This window comes from Haliotis rubra, unplaced genomic scaffold, assembly GCF_003918875.1.
Source record: "Haliotis rubra isolate DU_JTF1 unplaced genomic scaffold, ASM391887v1 Scf7, whole genome shotgun sequence".
Taxonomy (NCBI): domain Eukaryota; kingdom Metazoa; phylum Mollusca; class Gastropoda; order Lepetellida; family Haliotidae; genus Haliotis; species Haliotis rubra.
This window is the reverse complement of record NW_025767412.1, coordinates 508,447-529,406: the sequence shown is the minus strand read 5'-3', so window position 1 is coordinate 529,406 and position 20,960 is coordinate 508,447. Positions and strand designations below refer to the sequence as shown.

At 38.2% G+C, this 20,960-nt stretch overlaps 2 protein-coding genes across 2 annotated transcripts in view; one reads left to right on the top strand and one right to left on the bottom strand.

Moving 5' to 3' along the window:
- Positions 1-20,960, bottom strand: part of LOC124258636 (reelin-like) — an 82,458-nt gene that overhangs the window by 33,419 nt on the left and 28,079 nt on the right. The window contains 11 exon segments of the mRNA XM_046692707.1: positions 688-805; positions 1,741-1,835; positions 1,837-1,904; positions 3,622-3,698; positions 4,607-4,806; positions 16,010-16,187; positions 17,543-17,683; positions 18,150-18,420; positions 18,966-19,154; positions 19,594-19,838; positions 20,226-20,433. Of these exon segments, the coding sequence (XP_046548663.1) occupies positions 688-805; positions 1,741-1,835; positions 1,837-1,904; positions 3,622-3,698; positions 4,607-4,806; positions 16,010-16,187; positions 17,543-17,683; positions 18,150-18,420; positions 18,966-19,154; positions 19,594-19,838; positions 20,226-20,433 (1,790 nt within the window).
- LOC124258641 (beta-1,3-galactosyltransferase 9-like) lies at positions 8,242-11,946 on the top strand. Its single transcript, XM_046692711.1, has 2 exons — positions 8,242-8,392; positions 10,547-11,946. The coding sequence occupies exon 2, from the start codon at positions 10,565-10,567 to the stop codon at positions 11,852-11,854; it is 1,290 nt and encodes a 429-aa protein (XP_046548667.1). The 5' UTR covers positions 8,242-8,392; positions 10,547-10,564; the 3' UTR covers positions 11,855-11,946.

Below are 20,960 nucleotides of genomic sequence, written 5' to 3'. Positions count from 1 at the left end.
GTGTCTTTTCACTTGTGTCAATTTGACACACTCGTCCACTCCCATATTCTATACATTACTCTGGTAATGCACTATTTCATTTGGATCTCCTGTGACAGAGTTGAGTTTTACACTGTAGACACCAGGGATGAACATTCAATTGAGCTATGCCTTGCTATAGCTCATGGGCGGATCCAGAGTGGGGCGCAGGGGTGCGCGACCCCCCTTTTCTCTTGAAAGTTTATTAAATGACCATTGAAACTCGGGTGAAAATGAAGTGTGCCCCCTCCCTTTTCTCAATAGTGTGCACCCCCCCTTTCTCAAAAAGCTGTATCCGCCCCTGTAGCTTATGTTCATGTTCTGAAGGTAATGTATCAATATCTTTTCAAACCATAACTTGTTATTGCACATACTTTAAAAGATGAAATACAATGTCAAGAATCTGTGTTTTCTATATATAACAAATACTTACCTCTCCATTAACCTAACTAACCATGATCTTAAATAAGCCTGCCTCATTTTAACTCTCTTAAAACAAGAAATTGGGACATATTTGTTTTTCAATCATGTACAAAAAAAAGCAATAAAATATAAGAATCACAATTCTTTGCAATGTTGCAAAAATGTGTGCAACAGTATTACAATAATGGTGAAACTTTGGCAAAAGTCACCCTACCAGCAAAAAATACTGCATAGCATTAATCTTACATCAAACTGTAGAACTGACATTGGTCCAATGTCAAGGTCACATGTAACAGCAGATAACTCTCCTCCAGCTGACCTCCGGAACACAAGGGCGGACTCACCAGATGATGATGTATCTGTCCTGGGGAGAGTCAACACATCAAACATGGGAATAGTCAATTATTAGGTAAGTACAAGAACATATGTAGAGGATTTACATCGGTATATTTAACGTCTGCCATCCCATTACTGACAATGGCAAGTTTTACATCTGCCATCATCTTACTGACATTGGGGGGCGGTGGGGTAGCCTAGTGGTTAAAGCATTCGCTCGTCACTCCGAAGACCCGGGTTCGATTCTCCGCATGGGTACAATGTGTGAAGCCCATTTCCGCCGTGATATTGCTGGAATATTGCTAAAAGCGGAGTAAAACCAAACTCATTCTTTTACTCACTACGGACATTGGTATCATTTATTTCTACCATCACTTTCATGACATTGGTATCTTGACTGCTTTCAACACCTTATTAAAGCTGGCAAATTTCACCGGTTTGCTTATTTCACTGCCATGGCTATTGGTGCTTTGTACTATCATTACGTCATTAGCGTTGGTATCTTTAACTGCTATGATCACGTCACCACAGTGGGTATCAAATACAACATGAAGCCATAAAGTAATTTTACTTTATAAAATAACTTTAAAATTGCTAGTGTACTCCAGTACAGTGGCACATGTAAAACCACTTGCCCTGATAATTTTTCCACTATACCGGCCATTTTCTTGTTGATTTTTTTAAATAAACAACATAATTAACATTGGAATATCAACTGGACACCGGTATAGTGTGATATACAAATTTGCTTGCCCGACAGAAAAAAACACTGGACTCAGGCGTCGGGCAATTGGTTATTTCCACCCCTGACACAAGGTGTCCCTAGATTCAAAGGACATAGCAGAGATCATCATGGACCCAGATTCAACAGGACCTTGGATCCATCTTATACAATAGATAATCATTCAATAAACACACCATGTTACGAGAAATTATTTAATCTTCTTCCAAAAGAACACTTACCCTGTATTAAACTGACAGTACTGCCCGACACGTCCATTGTTTACAAACATCCAGCCCTCTTGGTCTGTTTCTCCACTGTCAAAGTCATCGTACAGAGAACCCGGGATTCATTGGCATAGTGCCAATAAATAGATTGTCCACTGACCAAGTCATCTGCATCTCACCTGGAACCCACACAGCATCACCTCATCACCAACACCTCATCGCAGACATCACTCCAATTTCCTATGCATTACATTTCTACTCTATTGAGGGGTGGTGGGGTAGCCTAGTGGTTAAAGCATTTGCTTGTCATATTGAAGACGCTGGTTCGATTCCCCAAATGGGTGAATGCCATTTCTGGTGTCCCATGCTCTGTTGTGAGAAATTCCCTAAACCACTCCATTTAGGAAGTTGAAATAAAATACAATCAAAATCATTCCTGTGAATGAGAATTCAACATAGGTCTACTGTATTCAAAATAGCCTCATCTTTCAAATAAGGGAATATATTTGTTTGAATCAGATGACAGTTAACATAATTTTTAGCTGAAGAAGATGATTTTCTGCATATTATGATGAGATGGAAGTCCTTACGATTCAAGAGAGTCTAATGGGGGACATTCAGTCAGGAAATACATCAGTTGATATGAAGTGTAAAAGTGTTCAATAACCATCACATGTTATGAACAAATTAATAAATATTACTGATAAATGTCAAATCCAAAAAAAATAGACATCATACAAAAGAAAGGACATTGTGTACTGAAGAATATAAGAGACAAGCATTGTCACTAAGGTGACATAATCCCCCGCCACAAATTATCAAATCAAACTTAAAAAGTAATGAAAATGAAGGTCGTGATTTAAGATGAAGTTAAATGTCAACAAAAACATGACCAGTCAACCTCTCTTGATATCTTGCTCTGTAGTTGTTCAAACACACAAATATTTTCAAGACTCACTTTGACCTTGACATGAATGTCTTAGTGTATGAAATATGCAAAAATAGTAATAAAGAAATTGCTTATTGACAAACATTCAAGGGAAGTCTTGAAAGTCTATGAAGAAAATCCAGTGAACTGTTCTTGAGATATCTCGCTGACAATCTTAACATGCAGTGTAACATGCTGAAATCTTCAAAGTGTCGCCGTGACCTTGAAAATTATTAGTACCGGTAGGTCACCAAAATCGACTGGAACTTGCACCTTCCCTAGATGAAGCTTGGTGTCTAATATGAAGAAAGTCCAGTGAATGGGTTCATGAGATATCTAGACTCGCTGACAATCTTTACATGCAGGTTAACATGCTGAAGTCTTTAAAGTCACCCTGACCTTGAAAATTAAGTGAAGGTCACCAAAATCAACTGGGCCCTGCACCTTCCCTCGATGAAGCTTGATGTCGAATATGAAGAAAATCCAGTTAACAGTTCTTGAGGTATTTTGCTGACAAGCTTAACATGCAGCTTAACATCCTGAAATCTTCAAAGTGCCGCCATGACCTTGAAAATTAGGTGAAGGTCACCAAAATCAACTGGGCCCTGCGCCTTCCCTAGATAAAGCTTGGTGTTGAATATGAAGAAAATCCAGAGAATGGTTCTTGAGATATCTTGCTGAAAAGGGTAAAACGTTAAAGTCCCCTTGTGACCTTGAAATGAAGGTCAAGGTCACCAAACCTGACTGGGACCTTTCTTTTACTGTGATGAACCTAGGTACCAAATATGAAAAGAATCCAGTCAACGGTTCTTAAGATATTCCAATTCGTACATTCATACGTACGTACAGACGGAAGGACGGAGCCTAATACTATATCCCCACTTTACGCTAAACGCGCGGCGGGGGATAATAATTATCGTCTCTGTGTATTTGGGAATTATCAGCTATGCATCACTATGAAAACTGACCTGCATTCTCTGGCTGCCAGAACCGGAATCTTGTTGCATTCATCTTGGCGCTCATGGGAAGCGATATTGTGAAGTAACTGGGGTGGGAGGGTGAGAATAATATTGTAGAGTATTTATAACGTATGATGTTGAAAGTGATATTGTGAAGTACATGAAAGGCTGGAGGTTGACACCACTGAAATATTGGCATTCACAAAATTATGTCCTGATGAAGGATATGTTAAAAGGTTTGAATGGGCCCCAAGCACTTCAAGCTTGTCATATGAGCCTACCAATATGGGTATCCATTAGAGGTATACAATTTGTATCCCAATGTAGTACTTTTATTCGATGAATTCATATTTCTCTCCCTTTTTGCATGTGAATCACAGTCCTAAATAATTTGTTTTAAATTTCAGATAGTGAAGATGGGCTATTGTTGGCAGAAACATATAAGACTGGGAGCAATGTGCAGATTCTGTAGATTCAGATGAGAATCTGCATAAACTGATCATTATCAATTATTGTTTGAATGTTTTTACATGAATATAACATCTAATGTAGTGATTGGTATGTATTGTGATACAGGATTTGTAAGTCTGTATATTGTATCGTGAGCCTCATATAGTGATACAATACATTGAGTATTGTTACACCAATAGCATCCACTAGACCATAGAGTTAGACCAAAATACATAGAATTTGAACCCAGTAAAGTCATTTGACCTTGAAGTGAACCTTTTATCAGTATATAGTCAATGAATACTGTTTAATAAGTCAGTCAGCAATATTCTAGCTATATGTCACCCCATTTATATTATAAGATGTGACAAACTGATGAGAGATAGAATGACCAACAAGTCATGCTGTCAGTGTTGAGAACAATAACCTGCCAAGAAAACTTCATCCAATTGTGGATAATTATTCTAACTTGACAAAACACATTTTTCTGCCATTTCCAAAATATAATTTTAAAACTTTATTATTTTGAAGGACACACCCTTACCTTACACCACTTGTATTGCGGTAATGGAGTTCCTTGAGGAGTTTCCAGGTGATGCCGCCATTGGTGGAATACTGCAGCAGAACACTGTGTGTCCTCGGCCAATCAAACAACTTGCCTTCACAGCCATATCGGAAATAGAATTCTGCAGTAGTGAGCATGGACGTATCAATATCTCTTGTCACAGCCATTCTCAGTTGACCCTGGAAGTATAAACATCCATAAACAGAACTGAGGAGAGCAGACAGGTTCAACTGATAACAACATCTTAACTAAACTATTATAGTTTTAAAATTATGTCAACTTTGGTATTAGAGGGAACAAGATTACACAATCTATTAATAACATCCTCTTTACTACTGACTGACTGAGTTTGGTTTTACGCCGCTTTTAGCAATATTCCAGCAACATCACGGCAGGGGATACCAGAAATGGGCTTCACACATTGTACCCATGTGGGGATTCGAACCCGGGTCTTCGGCGTGACGAGCCAACGCTTTTAACCACTAGGCTACCCCACCGTCCCTCCTCTTTACTAACAAATTATAGTGTCAAAAAGTGGAAAATTTGGGGATAACAATATTGTTATTGAAGGGAACAAGATTAGACATAATATGTTGATAACAAAACTCTTTGCTAAATATACTATTAAAAAAAAAACTTGACATAGGACAAATTTGAATTTTAGGAAAATATTTGACACAAACCAATCCATACTGAACCCCAGCAGGAGAATGGTTGCTAACGACAAAACGCTTGAAAAAAAAGAAACGTTTAAGAAAAACGTAACATTACACTCACGTCTGTAGTGAATTGCTAAAACGCACCCTACATGAAATGCACAAGCATCATGAAATTGTGTATCACCCTGAGCTGAAGCCCATGACTGTAGGCTTTAAAAAGCCACATCAATGGTACTCCACATGCATTGCTTTAAGCAACTATAAACGACAAGAGAATGAAAAGACTGACAGAAGCTCAACGACACAACGTCATCGGCTGTTTACAAGGACGGACATCGCAGTATGATGTGGCAAGGCACTTCAGCGTGTCAAGACAGACCATCTTAAATCTATAGACCCTATACAAAAATACTGGGAGTGTTAATGACAGACCCAGGTCAGGTCGACCTGGAATTACCAATGCCGCCCAGGATCGCTACATCCAGTTGAGACATTTTCGTTCAAACACCACGGCTGCATCATCCACAACAATCCAAATCCCTGGACTGCGCCGAATCTCCGTCCAGACAGTGCGCAATTGGCTATGGAAAGCCAGACTTTTTGCCAGAAGACCAGTTCAACGTCATGTCATTCCCTACATCAACGTGAACTTTGGAGCATGATAATGCTCAACCTCTCATTGCACGTGTTTGACAGGTCTTCCTCCAGCAAGACAATGTTCAGTTGTTACCTTGGCCTTCTCGATCACCGGATTTGTCACCCATTGAACATCTATGGGATACTCTTGACCGACACTTGCACCAGCGTAATCCGCCACCTCAGACATTACAAGAACTGCACACAGCATGTCAGCAAGTGTATCAAAACATTCCTCAAGACAGCATTCGGCATCTCCTTTCTTCTATGGGTCACCGCTGCCAAGCTGTTATCGATGTTCATGGTGGTCACACCAGATACTGACATATTACTCTGACCAAGTGGCTTTAATAGCCCTATGTGGTTTTATCAAACACTTTCTGGATAATCATGTTTTGGAAATTAGTAAAGTGATGATTTTACTGTAACTGAGCAATGATGTCATGTTTGAATCAGTTCTATGTACTCAGTAAATAAACTCCAAAACAGCATGTCAAGTTTCCTTTTAGAAGAGTATATTACACTTTAAAAAGTGGAGAGAATTTATTGATAACAACTTTGTTATTATGGGGAACAAGATTAGACACAATATATTGAAAGCAACCTCTTTACTAAACTACTAGAGTTTCAAAAAGCGGAAAATCTTTGGATATCATTTTTTTTATTATAGGGAACAAGATAAGACACAATTTACTTCTTTACTTAACTATTAGTGTTTCAAAAATGGGAAAATCATTGGATATCAACTTTGTTATAGGGAAGAAGAATAGACACAATCTATTGATCACAACTTCTTTACTAAAACATTATACTTTCAAAAAGAGGAAAAATTATTCTTAATTATAGGGAACATGTTTTGGAGTATATTCTTGCTGGTATTCTTGTATATCAGTAAATGTCATAAAGTGTTCCCCACAACAGAGATGTTGACCATCCGACATTCTTCCTTGTATGTGTATCACTCCTAAACACCAATCAAAGACTTTACTACAGTGTTGTTTCTGTATCGATCTTTACTCCACTATTTGAGTGAGTGAGTATAGAGCCGGGTTAGCAATATTCCAGCAATATGGGCTTCACACATTGTACCCATGTGTGGAATCGAACATGGGTCTTCGGCATGACGAGCGAACGCTTTAACCATTAGGCTACCCCATGCCCCCCACTATTTGAGACTGAGTCTTGTTTGATAATGGTATAACAATCTATAACACATAATAGTATATGAAAGAAGTTGCTATCCATAAATTGTATCTAATTCGTCATATGTCAACTTCTAAGAAATGCCAGTCAAACATTTACTGAAACAATGGTAATGAGGATACTCCTAAAATATGTGAGGGTTCACAAGAAATCAGCTAGCTACCTAATAATAACAATATTTAATATTTTAAAGGATGAAAACAAATTTCATTGTTTTAAAATACATAATGTCACACCCAAAGAATATTTAATCTCGTTTTTCTACCAAAACAGATTTGATTTAGCATTAAAATCACAAATTATGTGATTGGTTGGCAAGCAAACAAACACGTGAACATTTCCCAAATCCCACTTGTACAACAGCATTGTGTACCATGACCAAGTTTATCTTTTGTAACTTGCATACCTATTTTAACAGATCTTTATTCACAGATCAAATGCAGACATCACACATGCTTAAACATGAACACATTCATGAGACATGAACATCACTCTCATAGGTTAAGGCAACATGTTTCTCATGAACACACACAAATCAGTGGTCACATGAAATGTTCACCATTTTGAGCAGAATTGTTTAAATGACAAAATATCAACTTATTATTGCAAAGATACTCAGACAATGAACCAAGACAGTGAAAATATATTGAATAACTTTAAAATATTAACCCCAATTGGAATAAAAGCTATTCAATATAACATAATCTATTTTATATATTGAATCAATATATTTAATATTCAAGGGCTAAAAACATTATCTTGAGCCTTAACTAAGACCTAGTCTGATCTGAAATAGGATACACAAAATATGCAGTCAGTTGGTGATATATGATTGATAACAACAGTCACAACAACAAACAGCTGATGGCAAAGTGAGACTAAAGGCAGCCTGGTGCATGGACGTCAGCTGTTCCCATGGTCGATATTGTCCATCATGTCTCACTATTCATACCACCTCAGTGCTCAACAACTTAAACAGTACCCCTGCATGTATTGGCCAAATATATTCAGTTACAAAGGAAATAATCTATAGGGAAACATGTGTAATTGATTGAATCATAATTGTATATTGATGCCTGTGTATTTGTAATGAATAACTATTTACCACTAACAAGATAGCTTACAATGTGTTAGTCAGAAGGCTGGACACTTGTAGCTGATATAGCCATTTATAACCTGATCAACAGCAGGTTAAGACACAACCAGGTGATATAGCCATTATAGCCTCCCAGGATACAGAAACACATTCTCCCAGAGTGGATGCGAGGTATGTGTCATCATTGCATTTTCTATGTTTCCATTTCAAGGACCTTTCTGACATGCCTCTTAGTAATATTTGTTAGTGTACGTCAAGACATTTTATTATAGGAAATTCTCTTCAGGTAAAGAACAAAACTTAATTTTGTGAACATACCTATATGCCATGCAATTCCCTGCATCACAAATTTTACTGATATTTTAAAAGTAAAATTTAGAAAAAATTAAGATTAAAAATAGAAATACAAGAAATACAAAAGTCATTATGAATAACTAATGCTTTACTTAGTACGATGTAAACATTAAAATGTCTACACATTCAACAGTACATTGGACTTTTGAAATGAATAGCCAAATATATTTCCTTTAAAATCAGATTTATTTCCAAACCATCATGATAAATGACAATGAGGAACTTGTTCCACAGTAGCATTTAGATGTAATGGTTAAACAAAACTCTCAAACTATTAAAAAGTTTTAGACCTTTTAAAGAAATATTTATGACACCTGAACTATAAACTACACATTAAGTCAATCCAACAAATATGCCGATGCAAAGTAAATGAAATAAAATTAAACAATAAGTAAACTTTTGAGGAGAAAACAATGCAAAACTTTTGTGCCTGAAATAATATTTTTTGTGAAAAGCAGAAAAACCATGCAACTATGTTGGTACATTTGTGGGTGTCTTTTCTTGATCAAAACAACGCCTGGTGAGACTGAAGTTTTAGGAACAAAATCAACTAGTTTATTCTTCATTCTGATAGTCGTAGTTTGTAAGGAACACTGGTGGTGTAGTGGCTAGAGTGTCTACTCAGGGAGCATGTATCTGTGGTTTGATCCCTGGTTACATCATACCGAAAGACATTAAGAGATGTACTACTTCACAGTAACTTGTTTTACACTGAATGGCACATGGCATTAAAGGGATAAAACAAGGACAGGTCAACTCTGAGTCAGATAATTGTTCAAGAATCCAAGTTAAACTGCAGGTATCTCAGTGGGCTAGCACTGTATAGCCAGAACAGAACTGATCTTTTACTACATCAGGCCGGGATACTCGGCATGAGAGGTACAAATATACAGTTAAGAATACATGTATGAAATTCATCGCCAACATCACACATGTCGCAGAGCTTTACATATTCTATCTTTTAGTGGAATTTTGTGCCACCTGCCTAATGACATAAAGTTCTAAACAAGAGGAATTTAAGAGCCAAGGAGAAGGGATATATGTCAAATAGTTTTCAAGTTCAGATTCGAATATACATTAAGTGGTACCTTTATAAAAATTCAAAATCTCTGCATGTCATGTTTGAGTTGCTATATCATATAACCATAAGGAGATAATAGATGTAAGTACATTGGGGAAAACAGCTTCTTGACTTAGCCAGTAAAAGCTATAGCCAGTTTCATTAAAAGCAGCTTCTTGACTTAGCCAGTAAAAGCTATAGCCAGTTTCATTAAAAGCAGCTTCTAGACTTAGCCAGTAAAAGCTATAGCCAGTTTCATTAAAAGCAGCTTCTTGACATAGCCAGCTATTTCATTAAAAGCAGCTTCTTGACCTAGCCAGTAAAAGCTATAGCCAGTTTCATTAAAAGCAGCTTGACTTAGCCTAAAAGCAATAGCCAGTAAAAGCTTGACTTAGCCAGTAGCAATAGTTTCATTAAAAAGCAGCTTCTTGACTTAGCCAGTAAAGCTATAGCCAGTTTCAGAAAAGCGGCTTCCACAGATTTTATCCATATTTGATTGCTATTGTTTATACAGGCCTCATTATATAACATTTGATATAGAATAGCCAGAAACGGCTTGATGGCTATACAGGCCTCATTATATAACATTTGATAGTTGAATTACAAGAGAGAAGTTTAGCCACCAAACATACAATTAGTCCGGAAGAGGCCAAGTAGCCACATTAATGTATATGAACCTCATGATATAAGTGTAATGATCTTAAATGCCCATATCACGTGGCCTTGCTTAGTTGACATCATGGCTTTACTATGTTTAGAGCAAAATGTCCACAATCTGGGTCACTTTGAGTTTGCGATCCCAACCAGCAGACACTCACTCAATCACTCAAATACTGTTCAGAGCATCATAGAAGCAAAACTCAGTCATTCCTTAATTCACTGTTTCACCGACTGCATGTTTTTATCAACAGTTGCTGCCCTAAGTGACGATGATTGTTCTGCGTGTAAAGGCTATACAGACCATCGTGGTGCTGTCTCTGGTCGGGGCACTGATCATGATAATACTGTACAGTGCCTCTACCAGCCATAATCACAGTTCAATGAGATCCCTTGGACAACGTAGATCCTTTAGACAACATGGAATCCATAGAAAACTCCCAAAGCATTTGAGAGACAGAAATATAAATCATGGCAGAGCATACAAACGTGGTCACAGAAAACATCCCAAGTTTCTGAACCTTCTGAAGGCTGACTTGAAAAAGAGAAAGAAGAAGAATCGAAATAAGAAACAAATCACGAATGAAACAAAGGAACACAATCCCAAAGTAAAGCAAAGGAGAAGAAAAGCAAAGGTACAGCTCAATCATCACGACTCCAATTTACGAACTGATTTAATAAGAGCATTTGCACTCACAGACAATGATGCCAGGCATCCCTTTGCAAATAAGCATCAGTTCAATTATACTCTCAGCCCATCCAAATGTCACAAGAAACCTGTCTTCCTGTTGACAATTGTTCACTCTCAGCCACATGATATTCAGCAAAGGTTAACTTTCCGAAAAACCTTTGGTCTAATCCAGTCATCATGGAGAAAGAAAATTGTGTATGTTTTTAGTGTAGGACTTGTTAGTGATCCCAAAATACAGGAGGAACTTCAGAAAGAGGCTGCGACCTTTCATGATATTATTCAAGGAGGGTTTCTTGACCTTGAGGAAAACCTGGCTCTTAAACATATCATGGGTCTCCACTGGAAGAAAAAACACTGCCCCCAAGCAAAATTTATTCTTAAAATTGATGATGACGTGTTTATCCACCCCTTTGGGATAATCCAAAATATTTTAGCAAAGTCCATGCGGAAGCGTTTCATTAGTTGTAGAGAAGGGTCGAACAAGGTTGTTGTTGACAAAATGAAGAGTCGTAAGCTGAGATCAACATATCCTGCCGACTTTCTCCCAAGCTTCTGTAATGGGTACGCTGTTTTGATGTCATCAGATGTTGCTTCAGGATTACTGGCAGCATCACAGAAAGTACGCTACGTCCCACTTGAGGATTTGTTCGTAACTGGCGTACTGAGAGTTGTGTCTGGAGTAGGACTCAGTTCCAAGGAAGTCATCCATGGGCAATGCAATCCAAGACTCTTCACAGGCAAGGAAATTACTAAAGTCACGGCTCTTCATTTGGAAGGGAAATGTAAGAATAAAATGACAAAACTGTGGAAAAGGTATCATACAGTTTTGAAAAGCAAAAAAACATTGAAAATTCAAGATGGTTTACAGTAAACTGAATTAGTTTCTTATTTAATTTGAGCATGTAAAGCATGACCTAAATAACATACCATTACCAAGCAGTAAATAAACTAATGTAATCCCTCCTCTTGGGTCATGTCTTACTATATTACTATATCACTTAAACATGTCCATACAATTTATATAACCCATGAAGGTCCAGGTTAGAATAAACCCTCAGTAACCCATGCTTGTCGTAAGAGGCGACTAACGGGATTGGGTGTCAGGTCAGGCTCGCTGGCTTGGTTGACACATGTCATCGGTTCCCAATTGCGCAGATCGATGCTCGTGCTCTTGATCACTGGATTGTCTGGTCCAGACTCAATTATTTACAGACAGCCACCATATACCTGGAATATTGCTGAGTGCGGCATAACACTAAACTCACTCACTCACCATACAATTATAGACCCATGAAGATCTGGGTTAGAATTTTAACCCATGCTTACTGCAAGAGGCAACTTACGGGATGGAGTTGTCAGGCTCGCTGTGTATACTGTTGATCACTGGATTGACTGGTCCAGACTTCATCATTCACATATCATTTGGCCTTGCTTTGTTGGCCAAATTATACTCTCAGCCAATTTGCTAGAATATTGCTGAGTGCAGCGTTCAACAGCAAACCAACCAACCAGCCATATAAATATATCACTTAAACATGTCCATACAATTCCATCACTTAAAGGTCACATGCAACGTAAAACACAACTTTGCAGATTCTGATACCTTTCGGTATGGACTTACCGAAACAAATCGTCAAAAATGCAAATTCAACTTATAAAGTTGAAAAATAACGCGATGAAAAAAAACGCGCAAAATCGGAGTTCAAACGTTTCACTAATTTTCCCCCGACTTTTCGGGGGAAAACTGGTTTCAACAGCTGGGCTGCGCTCATAGCACGTGGGCAGTGAAATAGGTTCGCACAGCTTGGAAGCGGGTTGTCCGGTGAATACTCGGTGAAGGCTTTGGTGTGAGCTATTTTTCTAATGTTTTGTTGATATCTCACAGGCGTGAGCTTTTTATATGTTATGACAGTAAATTAACTGTTTATATAATTTCATTTGTCTATTTCACCACACACTCTTCTTACCGAGTGACTTTCTCAGTTCGATAGTTGAAAGCAATGTCATTATTTAGCATTGACAGAATTTCTAACTGTGATATAGATATGTCGTTGTCACAGACAAAACTCAATGTCTTGTTTTATTGACACCTGTGTGTCCGCCTGCCTGTCTGCTAATGACAATATTCAATACACAGCTGCTATCACTGACCACATGCAATTTGAACTTAACACCAATCAGGCTATACACCATAAACAAAATGCATTGATTTATGGCCCGAGTTCGGTCTCTGTCACATTATGTAATTACACAGACAGGCAGGTGTGATACTTGAACACATGACATGTTATGATGTCTGTTGATTGTAAAATGTTATACACAAAAAATGAGCATGTATTTACAAAACCCAACATCTCTATATATACACACACAATGAGCCGTGAGGGCATCTGCAAATGAACCAGACGTTACACTTGAGTGCACACCCACCCGCTCTGACTGGGTTCGGTATCTCGGCTGCTTCGTTTCTTGGGAAGTAAACCCAAGTACACAATATTGCACTTTTGATTTGCGATTGTACGCTTATAATTTTGTTTATATGTTTTTTCATAACCAGCAATGTATATTATATGTCATGAATAAGTGATAATTGTGTTTTAATTATGTTTGATTTTTGGGTTGCATGTGACCTTTAAGTATGTTCACACAGTTTTTTAACTTAAACATATCCATACAATTCTATCAATGTAAACATATCCATACAATTCTATCACTTAAACATGTCCATACAATTCCATCACTTAAGTATGTCCATATAATTCTATCACGTAAACATATCCATACAATTCTATCACTTAAACATGTCCATACAATTCCATCACTTAAGTATGTCCATACAATTCTATCACTTAAACATATCCATACAATTCTATCACGTTAACATTTCCATACAATTCTATCACTTAAACATGTCCATACAATTCTATCACTGAAACATATCCATACAATTCTATCACTTAAGTATGTCCATACAATTCCATCACTTAAGTATGTCCATACAATTCTATCACTTAAGTATGTCCATACAGTTCCATCACTTAAACATATCCATACAATTCCATCACTTAAGTATGTCCATACAGTTCTATCACTTAAACATGTCCATACAATTCTATCACGTAAACATATCCATACAATTCTATCACTTAAACATATCCATACAGTTCTGTCACTTAAGTATGTCCATACAATTCCATCACTTAAACATATTCATACAATTCTATCACTTAAACATGTCCATACAATTCTATCACTTAAACATGTCCATACAATTCTATCACTTAAGTATGTCCATACAATTCTATCACTTAAACATGTCCATACAATTCCATCACTTAAACATGTCCATACAATTCTATCACTTAAACATGTCCATACAATTCTATCACTTAAACATGTCCATACAATTCCATCACTTAAACATGTCCATACAATTCTATCACTTAAACATGTCCATACAATTCCATCACTTAAGTATGTCTATTCAATTCTATCAAATAAGTATGTCCATACAATTCTATCCCTTAAACATGTCCATACAATTCTATCACTTAAGTATCTCTATTCATTTCTATCACTTAAGTATGTCCATACAATTCTATCACTTAAACATGTCCATACAATTCTATCACTTAAGTATCTCTATTCATTTCTATCACTTAAGTATGTCCATTCAATTCTATCACTTAAGTATGTCCATACAATTCTATCCCTTAAGTATGTCCATTCAATTCTATCCCTTAAACATATCCATACAGTTCTATCACTTAAGCATGTCCCCCAATTGCATAGATCTATGCTCATCATATTGATCATTGGATTTTCTGGGTCCAGACTCGATTATTACAGACAGCCGCCATATAGCTGGAATATTGCTGAGTGTGATGTTAAACAAAACACAAACCAACCAACCTTAAGCATGTTCATATGATTACATCCCTTAAACATGTCCATATAAATATATCCCTTAAACATGTCCATATAAATATATCCCTTAGACATGTCCATATAAATATATCCCTTAGACATGTCCATATAAATATATCCCTTAAACATGTCCATATAAATATATCCCTTAGACATGTCCATATAAATATATCCCTTAGACATGTCCATATAAATATATCCCTTAAACATGTCCATATAAATATATCCCTTAAACATGTCCATATAACTATATCCCTTAGACATGTCCATATAGTTATATCCCTTAAACATGTCCATATGATTACATCCCTTAAACATGTCCATATAAATATATCCCTGAAACATGTCCATATGATTATATCAATCCCATACTGATGGTATTTTGTATTACGGTGTACAGGAACAATGAAAAATATATTTTGATAATATTGATCTATGTGATGCCCTTTCATGTCATTGATCATGGGCTCTTGTCCTTATTCTACTTAATTCCTTCCCTGAATCAGCTGAATTCATGCCCTTATATGCTGAATTAATGTCTTTGATATGCTAAATTCATCACCCTCATCCACAGAATTCATCCAACCCACGTCTGAAATAATTCCCTTAATTTGCAAACTTCATTCCACACATTTTCTAAATTCATGACCATGATCTCTTGAATTCACATCTTTAACCTGCTGAATTCATGACCATGATCTCTTGAATTCACATCTTTAACCTGCTGAATTCATGACCATGATCTGCTAAACTGAATGATAAGCAGCAACTTGACTTCTTCTCCACACACATTCATGTTTTCCACGCAGTTCAATATGTCGATGAAACACATGAACCGAGAAGCAGGCACAAATGAACCGTCACATGATCCATATAACATGCCCTTCCTAGGTCACTTGCTCAACGTGATCTTAGCACACTGATAATCATAACTCCTTCTTTCATAGACTAAGGGCCCACTTGCAAAAAACGATCTTAGCGCTACAGCTAACGTAAATCTATGTTAGAGTATGGGGTTATGATTATCGTAGCATTAGGGTTGCTTTGTCCAAATGGACCCTAAGACAAGAAGAGAATGATTCAAAGTTTCTATGTTTACCTTATGGAATGTGAGTGCGTTACCACTGACGATGTTCCCGCAGACGTCAGTGTTCTCCCCTCCATACACCTCCCTCCACTTGGACTGATCCACAGTGTCTGTGTTGAAGTCATCACGAAGCATCATGGGTAATGGCTTTGTAGGTACACAGAAAGGTTCAGAGAAGCCGGCATCACACCTGGAACAGTACAAGCATTGGGAGAGAGGTGTCTTCCTTTTGGATAAATACTGAGTGAGGAGTGTACAGGAGAATTGCAGAAACACTAGACTGTTTATAAATCACATGTTATTTATTACATGTCCAGTGATTGACATCATGAGCATCAATGAACACAACTGGGACACGATGACATGCATTAACCATGTCAATCAGCCTGGCCACCCAGTCTCGTTAGTCACCTCTGGGTTTGCTGAAGATCAGTTCTAACCCACATCTAAGAGTACTGGGGTAAGAAATGAAGCCACATGCCGTATTCCATGTTTGAAATGTCGATTTTGTTAGTCCCTCAGTTTGTATTGTATATTCATCATGACATCTAAGGAACATGAGTGAGTGAGTGAGTGAATATGGTTTTTCACCGCGTTTAGAAATATTCCAGCAATATGGGGGGACACCAGAAACGGGCTTCATACATTGTACCCATGTCTTCAGCGTGACGAGCGGATGCTTTAACCACTAGGCTACCCCACCGCCCCTCTAAGGAACATGAAATCTACTCACAATTAATGAGTGTTGTTCACAACAGCTTTAACAGTCGAAATCCTTATCAAAATTGATGGTGCATCTTAAAGATGTCAAAACAGGCAAACCCACATAGTTCTTGCAAGGAAAGACGATGAGTATCACATCATACATCCTCCTTACTCTACAGTGAAATCCTCACCAAGACCCCAAACAATATTCAAACTGCACAGGTAATCCATTATTTCTTGTACCTTGAATCCATTCTCAAAACATATTGCTCAAAATGCTTCAAATGCAAATCCAATTGATGCAGGAAAGAATAGCCACATGCTCTGATCCAATGGGTGTTTGTGAATCAATTTACATGAAGTATGATGTATTCTGACCTAAAACTGTAAGCCTCATAGGTTTCTTGTCTGTTATATATATATCGCTGTAAGTAAAGATCACTTTGATAATATAAATAATCCAATCAACTTTCATGTGACTAAAACAGATTTTTCAAATGATAGATCCTCATTTTGCATCAACTTACCAATCAAAAACAATTAAAAAATTAAACTGATTATAAATAATCCTGTACAACACAATATATGCTATATTTCTTTAGACCAACCAGCCAAATGCCAGATGCCTGTGTTGTGGGTTTGAATGAAAGTCCCAAGTTCACTTCTCATACTGATGGAGTCTAGTATTGATGGAGCTTGAGTATGTGGCAATGCTCTGAGGTGGATAGCAGACAGTGCTTAATCAGATTACAAATGAACAGTTGAGAGAACTATGGATGCCCTGGCCTTGTATGTAATCCATACGGTACATCTCTAAGCATTACTAGGCTGCCCACTTACACACACTCTCCCTTATTGCAGTAGCCATGGCCTGAACAGAGCCAGGGGCATCCACTGCCCAGGTATACGTTGTCCAGCGCCCACACCATGCCCCGCGGGTTGGACGTGTGCTGTAACCATCGGAACCGCGTCGCTGGAGACCTGCGTCATACACTCGGGAATCAATGTTGTTTTATGATGCAGCAAAAAATTACAGCAACATTCGAAGTTGTAAACTGATTATAAGATTCCCATCAATTTCCTAAAAAAGGAGATGTAGAATGCATTTTATGCTCCACTTTGTTTTATAAAACAAACTGTATAAGGGAATTATTCTTTTAAAACTAAAATTCAAAATTGTTTAAAAATCTTAAAATGCTGCGATTCACAGACTTGCACAAGTTTCCAAGGAAGTGATTACTGTTTTCAATTGTAATTCCTAGATTCTATAAATAATAAGAACAAGTGTTGCCTTTAATAGACTGCTGTGGAAAACCAGATGTACTACCCACTTACTCAGACCTGACTTCCATAAGGATTAAAATCACTCTACATCCATGGACTTATCAATCAGTACAGACTTGGATCAAGGCTACCCTTGAGTCAGTGAACAGTTTCTGGTACTCACACAGCTCCTTGAGGCAGATACACAGTCACTCTCGTCCAGTTCATGTGCTGGTCAGAGGAATACTCGCTGCTCAAATGGTAGCCGCTGCACTCAAAGTTGGGGGGCTTACATTCTGACACCACGGGGTGCCAGGTCTTGCCCATGTTCACAGAGTATTCCAACATGACGTTGTACAGCGTCCCATACAGCGACCCACAGCCCATAGCAATGTCGAACTGGAGGAACGTGGATTGGGTCACGTGATAGTCCCACGTCTCAGCAAACCTGAGGCCTGTAAGAGTGTGACATGAATGGTGTCATAAAGTCACTGAAATGACAGGGACATCATGATGAATTCTACCAGGGTCATGTTCCACAACGCAATCTTGGCAAAGATGATGTTAAAAAAGATTCCTTAGCAGAACAGGGCCCAACGAAGGAGCATATAAGCCAGCAACAACTTACACAGTTTGCTCCATAAACCATTTTCTCACACTCCTAACTTTCCAATTTCAATATAAATCTTGGCATAAATTGAAGATACACGACAGTAATTCTTTAAAGGACACGTATTTCCAGAATATTGTTTCATCAATATTCTCTGACAATATTCCCCAATGTAACAATTACACATGATGAGCAATCACCTTGAATCCTGTTGTGTTAGTTTGGTTGTCTTGCATTTATTCATTAACATGATGAGACACAAAAGGCCACACATGATCCATATAGAAAATCAAACACAACTCATGATTGAACCACTCAGTTACCCTCTGAATCTGTCAGTACCATAACTCAAGACCAAGCTTCCCAAAAGAGACCTGTAACTGATACTACCATTATTTGTGCTGAACTCGAGTGCGTTGCCCTGAGAGTTGCAGGCAATTCGGGGCACAGCGCTGTCGGCGATGAACCAGTTGTGAGGGTCTGGCATCATGGAGCTGAAGTCGTCCTGGAAGCCGAATGTGCTGGTGTCATTGATGCCGATGAGGACGCTGTCCAGGGCCCACTGAGCACGGGGGACACCTGCACACAAGCATGGACAACAGAGTCACGGGAAATAGTTTGTATTAGATGCAGTAAAAATGACTCACACTTAGAGTAATTTACAAATGTCCCAAAAACATTTCCATTTTTAACCTATTTCATTTCACACAAGTAATTTTACTCAGTATCTATTTTTTTCTGCTATTTTCCCAACAACTATACACCAAAACCTAGACTATATATCAGAGGATGATGAATAAATGTCCCTCATTCATGACCAGGGTTTCCTTTCACAAAGCAACCTGTTACTAAGGTTAACCTTAACTCCCATTCTTTAACACTGCGCTAAGGTTACCTTAGTGACTTATGATTCCCTTAGTGCTTTGTGAAAGGAGGCCCTGGGCTTACACATTCATTCACATTGTAAAAATATGTTGTCCTTCATGGATGCTTGCTGGTGATTCTCTCAGTGACTGACCTCCGTGTCCGAGCGGCTGCCACCATCTGAAGGTGGTGTGGTTGGTCTTGGCATCCGCAGGGAGTTCCACCACCACTACCTGTGTTGTGGAGTTGTACAGCTGGGGTTCGATGACCTTCAGGATGTTCCAGGTAATCTGGTTGTCAGTTGAGTAGTCCACAACGATGCCCTCATTACGGTTCTCCGGCTGTCTACACCCGAACCTGTTTTGTGGGCTTCCTATCTTCACCACAAACTGGAGCATCCTACAATAAATACAAACATGGGTGAGTGAGTGAGTGAGTGATTTTGTGGGTGAGTGAGTGAGTGAGTGAGTGAGTGAGCGAGGTAGGGAGACAGGACTTAGCAGCACACCAAATATAGTTACAGTTCTAGTGAAATACTAGGTTGGTGCTTACTAACTGGAAGAAATCATTTAAGCATGAATATGCTGATGATACACTAAAACATGATATGACAACCAAATGATATGACGGCCATGTTTGACAAAGTAGTCACCTCACTGTGACAATCGTTACTCCATTACTTTAACACAGACTTACAGCAGTCATTGCACTATAGTCACGTGGAGGAACCATACTCTAGCAAACTAGACAGTTATCACCTGGAAACACAAAGACAGCACACCCTACCTGAGACTGGTTGTATCGAGAGGGTCCGTGACAGCCTCCCTGGTTCCCTCGCCATTGAAGTACAACGAGTTACCATACTCCACCACGCCACATCCGCGACCCAGGTACCCACCCAGGATCTTCTGCCAGTATGCCGTGGGTTGGTTCCTGTTGTCGAACCGGTCTAGCATACCTGACGGACGTGGATCATCGGCCTGGCAACCAATACCTGAATTTACAGAAGAAACAACAGACTTTGATTCTAATTCACCAAAGACCCATTCAACAAAGTGATCGTAGCACTGTGACGAAAGTCTATGTTAAAGTATGGGAATCAATATCATCCTAGCACTAAATTCACTTTGTGAAACCAAGCCCTGAGTAGTTTTCAGGAAGACTGCATTCCAGGACCTGTGCCCAAATATGGTCGACTGGTTCAAAACTGTTTTAATTGATGACTGGAGTCAAACTAACCCATATGCCCTGTCTAGTTGCGGTAGTCGTCATCCACTGTGAGATTTATGTACATCATAAAATGTGAGTTTATAGACAGTGTTCAAATTTGCTAAGATAAAAATTCAGTCATTATTTCTTTGAACACATTACCTGATTTACAACATAAATAATCCTCTGTTATCCAAATCCACTGTTTTTGTCTATACACCAGATGTCCTATGATTACACAATGCCATTCAGAAAATCGGCAAATGTAACCTATGTTATATTGGGACTACGCTCTCAGTAAAGAACTAATTC